The 15,043-nt window shown below is 34.5% G+C and overlaps 1 protein-coding gene across 1 annotated transcript; it reads right to left on the reverse strand.

The window, feature by feature from the left end:
* Nucleotides 1–931: 931 nt before the first annotated feature.
* LOC128556507 (uncharacterized) lies at nt 932–14,409 on the reverse strand. Its single transcript, XM_053541919.1, has 4 exons — nt 14,327–14,409; nt 11,159–11,326; nt 4,675–4,844; nt 932–4,135 (listed from the first exon to the last, which is right to left on the reverse strand). The coding sequence occupies exons 1-4, from the start codon at nt 14,358–14,360 to the stop codon at nt 3,887–3,889; spliced, it is 621 nt and encodes a 206-aa protein (XP_053397894.1). The 5' UTR covers nt 14,361–14,409; the 3' UTR covers nt 932–3,886.
* Nucleotides 14,410–15,043: the final 634 nt, after the last annotated feature.

A 15,043-nucleotide genomic window follows, 5' to 3' on the forward strand; every position in this document is an offset into this window, starting at 1 on the left:
ATCGCTGTTTTTCATACGCTGACCAGAAACAGTACCGTTGTAAGTTCTTAAAATACCAATGCCAATGTTTGCTTGTTATATTTTATTTCAATAGACACTGAAACAGTTTTAATCATATGACGACCTTCCAGCTTATGATGGTGGGGGACTACCCCATTCTCCCATTCGGTGGTAGGGGACTACCCCAGGCTCCCATTCGGTGGTTGGGGACTACCCCAGGCTCCCGGTCGGTGGTAGAGGACTACCCCAGACTACCCCAGGCTCCCATTCGGTGGTGGGGGACTACCCCAGGCTTCCATTTGGTGGTGGGAGACTACCGCAGGCTCCCATTCGGTGGTAGGGGACTACCCTAGCTCCCATTTGGTGGTGGGGGACTACCCAAGGCTCCCATTCTGTGGTGGGAGACTACCGCAGGCTCCCATTCGGTGGTTGGGGACTACCCTAGCTCCAATTCGGTGGTGGGGGACTACCCCAGGCTCCCATTCGGTTATTATTTCAGGCATGGGCGGGTACCTGACTAGCAGCAATCCAGCCTGGATGCTTTAGAGTTCTACACTACAAGCGATGTTTTGAACATTCAGCGAGGATGCTGATGCTCCTGAGTATCAAAGCATAATGTAGAGGCTCTCAAACTTCAGAACAGGTCATTCTTGTCAGTAGTTCAGTAAAGTCAGTATTTTGAAACAATGAAAAACTCGAAATCGATCAAACTTTTTTTATCACATAATATATAATAGTAAAAAGAAAAACACTTCCTTCGTCAGCTCCACAGTATAAACCAGTAAAACTATTGGAGTAATTAATTAAATAATTAATCTCTCGTGAGCGTCAAAATACAATACAATAATACAATACAATATCATTTTATTGCATTTAACATTTTACAACGTTCACAACACAAGTGATAATGAAGTAAATAAAGACCAAACACCCTGTCATTTTCAAAATTTACTATATTTGCAACGTTTCAGCTACATACCTTCTTCAGGGAATAATAATAATAATAAACAACGGAAATAAGGTTAAACATAGTACGTTACGTTACGCTAGAATGAAGGGATAACGCATGTTTTTTCGTGTTATAACATCTGCAGAATTCCAAGGGATTGGTTGGTACCCGAGCCCGTTAGGGCGAGCGTACCAATGTATCCGGAGGGATTCTGCAAATGTTATAACACGAAATGAACATGCGCTAACGCTATTCTAGCATAAAACGCGTATAAACTGATAAATGGATACAATGTCTCTCAACGTCATTAATTTTCCACGAAATGCGCGGGAATGTCTGGATTGTTTTTTACGTTGACGTCATTTCGTTTTGAATTATCCGTTTTGGGGCCAAATGACGTTTACGCTTTGCCACGGAACGCGCAAATATAAAAAGATGTTATAACAGCACGCGAGCGCGAGAATCTCACGTTTTCTCTCCTGTTAAAACACCCCCGAAAAGTGACAAGAACAGCAGTTTTATGCTAGAATAGCGGGAAACAGACGACAGTAAAATGTGACGGACGTCACATGTATTACTTGTAACGTGTTATAATGAAAAAATACATGTACATATAAATAATTTTTACCTATAATAAAGTAAATAAATAGGTATAGCAGCAATAATACAGCGTACTATAAATTATCATCGGATCAAAAAGATACACATGTTCCTATAAAGATATGGAAAAAAATATTTTTTTTTATTTATTTTTTTTCACAACACAAGTGCAAATACATACACAAGTAGATGAAAACACTCAAAAAGAGCGAGACATATTTCTACATATAATAAAGGATCACAGATTTTTTGAATAGTTGTGAAACTCGGATTTCATATGCAATGAGGAATTTAGCTAATAAACAATTTAGAATTTATTACATAATTAAACTTGTTGAACTTATCGGCAAAAGTAAGGTTTCAGATGTGTTTTGTAAGTCCGCGGTAACTGGAGCACACCCTGATCTCCGTGCCCACAGGCGCGGAGTATTTGTGATAGCTTTATGTCAGTGCAATGTATATCATAAATGACGAGTTTCATTTTTTAATACCTGGCCTGGCCCATAATAATGGCATCAACTTTAAAAATGCAAACGAGAAAAAATTCTTGTCAGAAAATAAAAAGCAGAAAAGAAAGCAATTTTTGTCGTACATCACTTCGAAATTCCTTTCCTTTTCAGTTTGATGAATGCGCCAGAAAGAAATAGTTTTGATCCATAAACTCAAAAACATGTGAGTTCACATCTCAAGCATGCGCAAATATTGCCTTAACGGACGTTTTCTCTACTCAGGAAAAAATGAGATGACATAATATCTCAGCAAATGACAAATTTAAATGCTTCTCAAAGCTGTCCATATGAGCAATACAGACACTAAATAAGCAAATGGTGCGAAAAAAAATGGTAGTCGCATAATGGCGGATTTAAATAGTCATCATTTTGTTATACTAGCTATTTTCCTTATTTTCTTTTTAATTTTTTGCTGAAATAACATGACAGATCTATGCTTGACATGTAGCATTTTCATAATGAATTAATAACATGACAGAATTTGTCATGGATACTTAGATCGTACACCACCATTATAATTTGGGATATTATTTCTAGCTGATTTTGCAGTTTGTGTTTGACTGAAAATATTTTTCTAGCATCAAACATGACCCCCACGTTTCTTTTTATTTTTATTCAGCACTGACAATATTCTTCAAGAAAATGTAAGTTACAGACATTTAAAATTGGTGTTGATGTGTGTTGCAGCCATTGGAAATATGTCAATTTTATATAGAATAAAGAAGATCAGCTATTTGGTGTGTTGTAGCATATGAAAATATATAAAAATGCAACAAACACCACAATATAAACATAATTTGAATATCTACCTTGATTAAAATGATAAACGCTGTAAGCAGTTGTACATAAAGACGTTTTAAAAAGTAATAATTATAATCAGTAATAATAAAATGCAATCCCCCTTGCAAATCTATAATGTGAGCAAATAGGACAATGCATGACATCTGAACAATGATATTTGTTATGCGTAACTGGGGTCCCGTGAACAGTAAGTTAATTAATCTAATGTTTCCAGGGTGTTTTCTTCGCAGAATTTTTTCTTCTATCCTCTTCATCCTAAAATTTGCGTTGCTTTTCCGTTAAATGTCATAAACCGTGAGAAAGATTTTGAAAAATGTATAGATACAATGTGTGTTTCATCGTTATGATTTGGAAAAAGTTTCAAGAACCGTGAATCGTGTTTGCTGAAGCTGATTTAGAATGAGGGTTACTATTGATGTGAAATATTCCTGTGATTCATGTGTTATAAAAGGTTGTGAATACGGCCTGTAACAAAAGCTCACAGTTAAACACTGCGATTGTACATACTTACTCTGTTTGCAACCGAAGGTACTCAAATATACACGGTTTATCTATTTCACATTTACGCCGCATTTCACAACGGGTATATATATATATTCGAAAATTAAAATGATTATTGGGAGTAATGATTTATATTTAACATTTTTAGGTATCAACAAAATAATTTATATGTATCATATCTTTCATTCTTGTATATTTTCCACTATAATAATTATGGTGAAATAAAATGTTTAGGTCCGTGAGCTTGTTTTAGAGATATTTGCCCACGATTTAAGAGATTCGCGCATTTCAAGCTAATATCACACATTGTTAAGAATTAATTAACGTGTCTGATGTTTTACTATCGTATTTTAACTTTAGACAGATTGTAACGTTGTCTTTGAAACAAATTCACACACCTGTTGCCAAAAAATCATAAAATGATGTTCATTTCCGTATACACAATCCAGGCTTTTTTCTACATTTTCCGGATATATGACGTAACGCCATTACATCCAGTTTATTAAACTACCTTATAAAGGAAACATTACACCTCCACCAACTCAAATAATGATCTGTCATCAATTATGTTGTATTTGGATGAAACATATCTGTCGGAGTCTAATCGAACATATCGTCCAGTAGCTTTTGTTTGTATCCTGTAGTAATCCTGTCCGTCTCTGGAAACAAGGTAACACATGTGGTCGTCGTCAGTGTTGTCGTTACCATTTAAAACCGACGCATGCGCACCAGCTACACCATAGCCATCATACATATATACAGGCATTGCAACGGACTGGAGGTAGAGTAAAACGTCGTGACAGAAGTTATATGATTAGCCAAAAACATATATAGCTCACAATTTTACAAATAGTAAACACACGTAGAGTACTCTATTACTTAACATCCGCAACAACTAAATTGTCAAAGTTAACTCGTCTTTTGTAGTTACATGTGCTTCATTTACGGTTTGGAAAAGATTAACCTACCTGAAGTATGTAATATTGTTTGGTTTAACAAGGTTTGATTAAACAGCGTTATTCAATTTGTGGAGTATTCATATCTTTGATTGCTTTTGAAGTATAAACAACTAATAACAATTTCAATTATGCACCTACAAAGCTGTTATTTCGGTAGTGTACTTGCGTTTCCGTCCGAAACGTTTCGTCAGAAACGTATGATTAAACCGATGTTTTTAAAACTATAAGATGTGCTGCATTATCATATCTGACGATTATCTAATTTTTTTTTTCTTGGTCTCTGACCTGCTTTTCTATCAGTATGGTCAAGCTAAAGCCTTTAAAATTCAAGATTATTGTATTTGAAATATCTGACCTTTATTTTGTATGATCCATCTACTTGTTTCTCAAACATGAATTTGACAAAATTATCTGATGGTTGCCAAATTGACGTTACTGCTTTCAAGGTAGGATGACCTCCGTCGAAATGCCAGTATTCGTTGTTTTGTTTGACGTAAATCATGAAAAGTTTTCCTTCAAGATTCGCTGAAAGAAAAAAAAATCAGTAAATGCATTTTTCAAACCAAGTTTTCCAAAAGGTTGCACAAAGTGAGACAGTTTTAGTTCTGCTGTAACAGTTTTACTAGAAGACGTAAGCTGAAGCAAAGCAATGGGTTATTTCTCTGTGTGTGTGTGTGTGTGTGTGTGAGTTTGTAAACGCTGCCAACTGGGTAATTTCGTATGAATACACACCAACGTACTGGGGATACGCCTCGAACCGGGAATTCCCCAGTTCATTTTAACAATACCACGTTATTCCTGACCTTCAAATTAGTCATACCTCGAAATTTGAGCTGATTCTGAGCGATAGAAATTTATTCCCCGGTACGCCGGTTCTGGTCATACACATATCTCACACACAATCAGAATTTTACAACGGTGTGTATCTTTCGCTATTTACTGCAGTTCCCCAGTTTACCTGTATACAACTCGTAGTACATACACACAAAGGTTTAAATTTTTTTCACTAATTTAACATAATGATTTCGTCATTATAAGCTTATGAGTGAAAAGATTATGTTGATTAATTCATCAATTACCAATTAAATATCTTTTTACGTTCACAAGACAATATTATATATTTATGTTACCGCATATCTTTTTCCGGCTTATTGTGTTATGCGCTTTTATTTCTAAGTTAATGACTTGATTTGACAATACTTATGTTAAACTGAGAATATTATAATACACAGGAACACTACTCAAAATATACATTCTATATATATTCATCACATTTAACAAACTTTCAACTTCAGGCGCGGTGTTGAAATATACTAATTTCTTTTGAATTACCGTGCTACATTTGAAAAAAATAAATGTAGTATTACCTCCAAAGATGTTCAAATATTCAGCTCATAATGCAATTCAACAGTAATTAATACAGCAAAGCCAGAGAATTTTAATACAGTTTCGTTATTTGTAAAAAAAGAACAACAACATGTGTACATTAACTTATTGATATTATTTACTACACATCAAAGAAATGCATATGAGGATCTGACTACAGTACGTTTAAAATACTGATTAAGAACACGTGAAAATAATAAAAACTATATCATGATACAGTAGCTAACTCATGCAATTATCTTAACACAGGATTTTCATGCTATTTTCGCGCTGATTTTGTTCAGCAATCGCAATGTGTTGAAATCTATGATGTAAAAATGTCCCAAAAGTAAAAACGATACCAATACCTCTCAAAAGCCTGTCCTGCATTTGAAACAGCATTTGTTATATCATTACCTCCTACGATATTAATACATGTATAAGCAGCTGTCAACTTGTTACGCAATTATCTACGTATGTTGAAGGGTAGTGAATACTACAAAGCCGAAATAGTTTAATACTGTTTTATTTTATTAAGTATTTGTCAAATTTAGAGACCACATTAATCATAACATTAGTACATTATATGATTGATTTTATCTACCACACATCAAAGAAAATGACACAAGGATCTGACTCCAATACATTCTTAAAACTGTTTAAACACTTGGAAATTCTAAAGCCTAGATCATAGCTAACTCGTGCATTTACCTTAACACGGGAATTTCATGCTATTTTTGCGCGATTTTTGTTTAGCGATCGCCAAGTCTAGAAATTCATGATAGAAAAATGTTTCAACAAAGCATAGGCTATATTGTGTTGTACATGTCCGAAAAAAGTGTAGTTTACGACGGTTCAAATAAAATGATAATTCTGCGGCTGCACGGGTTTAGGATCATTTTGCAAAAAAATTAGAAACCGTTAGACATCAATCAATTAAAAACATGGGAATCACACCAAAACAATTCTCATGCAAACAAAAATAATAATAATAAAATAAAATAAAATTTGATGTTCACATAACGAACAGATATATCCTACAGAAAATTTGTCCCCAGATTCTGAGATCTGAAGCACACTATTTTAAAACTTTTATCATGAATTTGCTATATTTTAATAAGCGTCTTATCTTTATAAACTGTCGCTTTTAGCATTATAAAAGTTATTAAATTGTTACACAAAAACCACTGACGTGTAAAGTTTGAAAGCTCAAAGTCCCAGTGCGTTACTGACATACCAAGGGTAATTTTTACAATGCATAATGCTCATTAACTAAAAGGAGTTTTTTCTGTCACTGACATTCCTATCATTCTACAATAAGTATGAGTATGACATAAAATTATATCTGCGCATGATATTTTCTTCAACTTCAGGTCCGTAGAAGTTCATTTTGATCAAAACAACGTTTTAAGAAATTTTGTTGTTGGACGGGGTGGGAAGACCTCACTCACCTACTTATCAGTTTTGTTATTCAGCGATATATCACACTGTGCGTTTATTGCGGTAGCATTTTATGTGGTATTTTGGGGAAATAAAGACCGAAAATTATTGATGATTGAACTGACAGTGCTGGTGAAATAGAAACAAACACAGTATTCTACAGATGAGTTCCCGAGGTATTAGAAAATACAATATGTAACGCATCGTATGAATTCACAACTTATTATACATGTATTAATCGTTTGATTGAAACTTGAAAACAGAGAAATTTTATTGCGATTGAATGATTTTATTGAATATAAAGCTTTTAAATACATAACGATATTATTCGTTGTTACATATATTGTTTTTTCATACTTCACTCATGTAACTGACCGACACAAAATAAGACATTTCCCTATTCGGTGACACATTAACGCAGTATTTATTTGGGAGCAAGTATATTTCTCTTTAGTTTTGACAGTGGCATACGCATGATTTACTGGTATTAATAGCATTGATGGAAAAACAAATATAATTTTTATAATAATCATAAAAATACTTACGATATAAATGTTTTTATTAAAACAACAATATCATGAATTTAAAATACCTATGACTGATTTAATTTTAATCTTCCTTGATCAGAACGATTTTTACACGAGCATTCCGTTTCTGCATGTACGTTGTTTTGAAAGAGTACTGATAAACTTTGCGGTAAATTCAGCTGTTGCTTCAGTTTTCAGTCTCCTACCTTTGAAATGTTTTACTTTATATACATTTTCGTGATCGAAACTCGAGATAGTTTTGTTTGCAGTTAAATCATGTTCAGTTTCTAAAGGAAAAATCGTCACAAAACTGGGAAAATGACTTTCCGAGTGTGGGATTCGGACACACGACCTTCACACATTTTGAAAGATTACTATGTAAAGTCAACGTTTTACTGAAGCCTGGTTTTCTAAAAAAAAAGACAAAAAACAAAACCTTTATATGGGAAAATAGTTTGGAAACAAAATAACTATGACTGGAAATACTGTAAACTTTGTTTAAGTCTTTTTTAATATTGATTGCTATTTTCCCGGGCAAGAAATAACGATTTTCATGCAAAAGTCAGGGACTGCGAGTCATTGCGGAGTTTGAATTAAGATTCCCCGATTTTTATTTCCTGTTTCCGCATATCGAACCTAAAATTTTACTTTGCATTTAAATAAGCGCAGAATTCTTTTTTTCTAAGAAAATCAAGTTTTCGTTAACCTGTTATCAGAGAGAAAAGCGCAAATAAAAATAAGTGCTTTGTTTCTGTCATTCTTCCTGATTTAGCGTCATGTGTTTGCCTCAGTTCTACCTTATTCAAATTAATTACCTACTACTATTGTTTTCGTCTCAAGCCTGAGTCATGAGTTGATATCCTACTCTGGGAACGTCATTTTTGTAATGCCTTATCTTTTTGAAACTTATCATTATTAAATAGCAAACGGTACTATAGTTTAAATCATGATAATGTATACAATGTATATATAATAATACACAGTTTAAATGTAGGAACACAACAACTGAAAAATATACTGAATATAACGCCGACTGGGAGATTATCCAAATAAGTTGTCTGTGTTTTTGTTGTATGCATAATTTCGTTAATCCGAATGGTTTTTAAAGGAACCACACTTATATGTTTGACTCAGACTGTTAATTCTGTCTTTTGAACGAGTAGAATAGAAAGAAAAATAAACTGTCTGCTTAGCACAGATTCAAGGGCGGATCCAGGGATTGGGGAATTTTTTCTCGCTCGCTACGCTTGCATAGGTAATTCATCATTTGTTCTGGGTGAAAATATAAATATGCATTTTTTCTCGCTCGCTTTGCTCGCATAGGCAATTTGTCTTTTGTTTGGGTAAAACAATGCATTTTTTCTTGCTCGCTACGCTCGCACAATAAAAGTCCGACAAGTTTGCATGAGCTCCTATAAAGCTTTTTATTTTATGTTAATAAACTTTAGTAACCCCTCGCCATAAAAATCCTCAGAAATCGGGCTTAGAAATTCCATTCCGAGATACTTAAGCAAGAATAAGTCTGACGAGTCATTAAAATATGGACTATACGTAGCATGTTATTTGGGATGATTTTATCATAAAACCTGTCCTTTTTCAATACCAAAAAAAAAGCACCTCAGAACGCCAAGAATGCACCAGATGGATCTATTGTTTTCAAAATGTTCCGGTGGGGTGGGGTGGGGTGGGGAGGGGGAGATGGGGATATGCCCACGGACCCTCCTAGTTGTTCTACTACAAATATTTTGCACCCCTTACACCAAATCCTGTATCCGCCCTGAGATTTGTGAATGCTAAATATTTTTTTTAGTTAAAACGTAAAGAAGGAACGAAAACATACAATATTCGGCAGAGAGTCTCGTTACCGCCTAAACAGTTACCCTCGAGGCCGGATATTCCTATCTGCACCTACAACCAGTGAAAAAAATTTATAATATCGAAGTTCAAAACTGGCTGTAGGCAATGGAAAGTGATTTAAGCACACAACTGATAAAACCAGATACTGTTTTGTGCTTTATCATGTCTCTGCATCATGAGTCTGGTTTGTTCTTCGATTGTTCTATGTCTTGTCATAAAAAATTATTTTACTGTTAACATTTGACATAGACAATTTTTGATTGAATGTCGAATGATTGACGTGCTACATGTACCTACATACAGAATATAGAACTTTCTCTATTGTCTGACCGCCTCTGTTTTCGGTTGGTTAGAATCGCTGACTTAAAATCACTCGTAAGTACTCACTGATTAAGGGGCGTGGGTTCAATCCTTGCTACCGACCAGGTCTTTTTATGTAAGAAAGATGACAGATTGAGTACTAGTACTTGATCTTTCCAGGAACGATTGCCGGGTAAACTGCCCACCTGACATAACTGAAATAGTGTTTAAAATGGCGTAAAACCCATCAAATCAAGTTAAGTCCCTCGGTTGTCTTTTCTCATATATATGATATGTAACAGGAGCTTCCACATTCACCATTTTAATAGCTAGTTCCTCGTTTCAACTTTACACACGCACCCGGTTAGTTATACACTTGTACCTCATTTAGTCTTTACACTAACTCCCCGTTTTGTTGAAACACACAATTCCACATTTCGTCTATACACAAACACCCGGTTTGTTACACATTCACCTCAGTTGGTTTAAACACAAAATTCCCCGCTCTGAATGTGAAAAATCCCATTGCTTAACAATTGAAGATAGCTTTAATCTAAAGCCTCGGATAATTTTAAGATCATAAGAATAAGAGTTGATAGAAATAAGATAACTGTAGCTACAGTAATAAAGAAGTTCCCAGTTGGTAAGTTAATAGCTCACATCCCCGATTGGTTGCGTTTACATGTACGTGTGTGTGTGTGTGTGTATGTGTGCGTGCGTGCGTGCGTACGTGTGTGTGTGTTTGTGTGTGTTTTGTTGTTTTCGTTTTTTTAAGTGTGTGTTGGTTGGGGGAGTGGGGGTTGGCACACCGATGCAACAGTAAGTTATAGTTATATTGCGACTTTTCAGCTTTTGATGGTGTAGGAAGACCGCAGGTGTCCCTTAGGACACTGTTTAAAATCGAACTGTCTCCTTGGTAGAACTCCAACCCTTCCGTACGCCAGCTTGATGGCTTCATTAACTAAATACTACACCCAAAGTGAGGTTTTGAAGTCACAGTGGTTATCAAGCCAGCGACCTTGGATGAAATTACTTCGCATGTATATGCCTTTAGGAATTATTTATTAGAGAGTTTCCGTATGACAATGGTATGAACACATCTGCGGATGTCTCTAAATTATTTTTGGACTTGTAGCATGTGTAAATGTTAAGTTCTGCTCAACCCGGTGCTAGAGGGCGTGGACGGAACCATGCGTTTCCACTACCGTCCATGAACAGGCTCAATCAAACCGAGCCTGCAACATTTTCGCTTTTGTCGTGTTGAGCGACCTGTGGTGTTTCCACTTTTTCTATTTTAGAATCAATACCAGGGCTTAGCATTGCCCGGTAATGCTTTCTTTACTTGCTTACCTACAGGGCATACAAACTGCTGTGCTGACCATTGTCCATCCTCCCCACAGACTGATGTATTTGAGATGCCAGTCATATAATTGCAAGAATGCAAGAACTTGTCTCCCACTTTCCTCTTGTTTCCTAACACATTACTATTCGGATCTAATACATCAGGTTCATCACATTCTGAAGAACATATAATCATAATATTGTACAAATAACATTTATATTATAAACAGCAGCAATTCGTTTTCAAATATCAATGTGTATCTTAGCGTGTACGTACTATTACCAAAATCAAAGTTACTATTTAATCATTAGATTATACCAGAACAGTTAACCTTTAGCCTGCTAAATTTATAAAATGGACAGGTCCATCATTGAATTACGGTAATTTTCGAAGAGTTGTTCACGGAAAAGTTTCTGACTGTATAGCGAACGTGCAGGTTGATCTTGGTCTGTACTGGCCGCATAGACAGAATCACTTGCCGCAGCAACCCTCGTCTGACATTTTTATGGAAAAATCATTGTGCTTGCAAATTATTATTCTCACGGGTAGTGTTGAAATACGGACAAAAAACTGAAATTGTGTTCCTTAAATAGACCAGTGTCAACGCCTTTGAATTATACAATCAGATATATAGGTTACGTGATTTGTTTCCATGGTAAGATTAATTCAATTCAAGAAATCACTATTTTCTAGAGAAATTAGAACAATTTTAGAGCATACTGTTAGTATATAAATACCAAATTATCAACGAAAAAGAAATATATGCATTACAAATCAAAATGCCCAATTTTGATTTGAAAATGGCCGTAATTAGTAGCGTTTCACCCAACTATATTCCCAATAACATCAGTTTCTAACATCTATTTTCTTACATTCCGCAACACATTTCAACATTACTACATGAAAGTCGCATAATACTTATCATTATTCAGACCGAAACACATTTCGGCAAATAATGCCTGTTTAAAAAATATTTTCAGCATTATTAACCCATTTAGCATCAGATAAGAGACAGGTTAATGAATGATTGTCAGAAGAATAAATATACAAACACATTTAGTATGTCGTGAACGTTTTCGTAAATCGTTACGTTAGCTTTCGGTTTGGAATGCGCACATACAAAATGTAATGTATACTACCACCTTAAGTCACGAAAACATATGACAAATCGTCCAATGGAGCGTTTAAACGTCAAACTGTTAATTCCTTATCTAACCCGTGGTAAGAATGGGTAACATCAAAACAAATGAAAGGTAGAATATGACATTTATAGTAACTTTTAGATGTTTTCCTAACACACAACGTTAAATTAGGAAACATGTCTATTTTATCCAAACATGTCAGCAAAATGTTTTGTGCAGTACATATTACATAGCACTGCTGTTAATAGTTTTCTCTGAACATTTCGAGATGAAAAAAAAAGAACAAGAAACAAGAAAATTCCAAGAAAAAAGTTTTCAAAACCTCCAATCATTTGAAAAATATGATTGCATCTTAAACTATTACTGTTATAAATAGATCATTTACCTCACTTATTTTTCTTATCTATATGATCTCAATATGTTTTTTTTAATATATAAGTGTCAGGATTTTGATGGTGACCGGTGCGAGGCGTTACCAACGGTTAGGGAGGTATTGTGCACCGCCTGACTATGGCTAATCTTTACCTTGGAAACTAGCACTTAATTGTTTCCCTATATATTTTCGTGTTGTTTCTTTTTTTGTAGTCTTTTCTGTATATTTTTCACTGTATATACATTATATACTTAAGCATGGTTACGTACTATTTACATCTAGAGCAAACACACACCACAAACATTCTGTCTACAAGTATAATTAAATTTGCACCGCTTTTCGTCAAACTTTATCACATGTACGCAGATATATATGATATACAAAATATCGCAAGTATTTCAATACTTATGCTCGGCCAGCACAAGCTTCAACCAACAGCCATTCAAAACCAAACAATTAATCTGAAAAACTCAGAGCAAAATATATATTCGAACGATACACCACCAAACTGCAGAAAATCAATTTATACACCTCTAAAACTCAAAAGAACTCATCAACACACAAATTCAAACAACCAACCAAATCATAGACTTCAAATTCACAAAAGAACCAACAATTCTTACCGTCACCAACCAAGTATCATCTTCGAAACAAAACCACAATTAAACAACCAAACAACCAAAATATTCGCCGAGCAAATCAACAATTATGTACAATAAAATGTACGCCACCAATCTCCAACAAGTAAATCAAGAAACAAATCTTTCCTTCGAAAACCGAGCCACCAATTGACTCTAAACAACGTTAAAATACTGCATGTATAACATGCGTCTTCTCTCGCTAAAGCGCGACCAAAACTGATAAACTCTCATAAAATTGCGTAAAATTCCATGTACCTGTCAACACCTAATTATTTTGCCCACTCTCTCTCTCTCTCTATACTGCAGTGATTATTTTATCAATTAAGTTTAACAAGCCGTACAATATAGCGTATAGATAAATGCTGTTTAAGCTAGCATACAGTATAAATTTACAACTTATGGTTTAACGCCGTTGCTACGAATTATTCTGACAATATGTATCAATCATATCTACATTTATTGAGCTGAAACTGTTTCTTTTTATATTTAGTAACTTTTTATTGTTATTTTCTATTTTACCCCGTGTCCTATAGAGAACACAACTGTTTTGCTCGTGTTTTTTTTTTCGTGTAGTCATGAGATAACCTTCTCTTCTTTTTTTCTTCCTCACATTTCATGAAAATTCAGTTTTAAAACCTGTCTCTCATAATAAAATACTTCCTCCAACCGATTGCAACTGTAGGTGTAGATTAGAAGTACATTTTTGTAAAGAGTGCCATTGAGAATACTATCCATTTTAATTTACAGAACTACATCTACATCTACGGGGATACTCCCAGCAATTAATTTCTGATCATAACTGGGAGGTGGTTTTGTTTCTTTGTGTCCAATTACTTTTTAAAGATTTTTTGTTATTAATTAATTTTCATCACTCTCCATTGTATTTTTATTATCTGCTCCGTCATGTGAATAAGGCCAGTCATAAATTATTCCTTATTGTCGAATCATATTTCTGTTACAAAACATTAAGTTTTTCATGGAGAATATGGTCAAACAGATTTTTCATCTGCTATTTCTTACCCGATATTTTACAGGTCACTGCTCCACCTTGCATGACAAAACATGTTTCTGTGATGGAGCAAACAGTACACTGCGGATCGATAGATTTCTGAAATAAATTTTAAAAATTCAATTAACAAATCGTGACTTTTGTTTAGTATTTTAGCCTTAACTATTACAACTTCTATAAGCTAACCCGAGAAATCAGCAATGCTTCAGTCATGAAAGAAACGAAACATGTGTTGTACATGTAAGTAGTATTATATTGGGATAATACATGCTTATTTGTACATTTATGTCGTACGATGTCACCGACATATTAATCTGGTTTCTGTCGACAAACATTTTGTCAGAGACTAGATATATTTATTAATCCGGTACAATTTCTACTTAGCATTTTAGTTGTTCATGGAAACGATTAGCATGTTTTGAATATTCATAACCTGGGGACACAAACTATGGTACAGCATTTGAACGATTTAAAAACATGTATTAACAACACGTGAATTGCTTTGTGTAAATCTGATTTTTCTTCCAATAAGACATTCCTAAATCCAGTGAAAAAAGTAGTTATTATGCAAGGATGAGATAAATTACACCAGCTCGCACAATGATATTTTAACTTCATACACAAACCGAGGTTTTTTTGGATAACGTATCATCTTAAAGAGAATGAAAACGTTTAGGACGGACTGAGAATGAAAGCCAGTTATATAAAAATCCAACGTACGATCTCAA

This window comes from Mercenaria mercenaria, chromosome 4, assembly GCF_021730395.1.
Source record: "Mercenaria mercenaria strain notata chromosome 4, MADL_Memer_1, whole genome shotgun sequence".
NCBI classification, from domain to species: domain Eukaryota; kingdom Metazoa; phylum Mollusca; class Bivalvia; order Venerida; family Veneridae; genus Mercenaria; species Mercenaria mercenaria.

Bases quoted from the DNA above. Each gene is read 5' to 3' on its own strand.
- LOC128556507 (XM_053541919.1), bottom strand. From the start codon at position 14,360: ATGCAAGGTGGAGCAGTGACCTGTAAAATATCGG. The intron at 11,327-14,326 runs GTAAGAAATAGC...TATGTTCTTCAG, and splicing joins AGTGACCTGTAAAATATCGG to AATGTGATGAACCTGATGTA. The intron at 4,845-11,158 runs GTAAGCAAGTAA...TTTTTCTTTCAG, and splicing joins GCAGTTTGTATGCCCTGTAG to CGAATCTTGAAGGAAAACTT.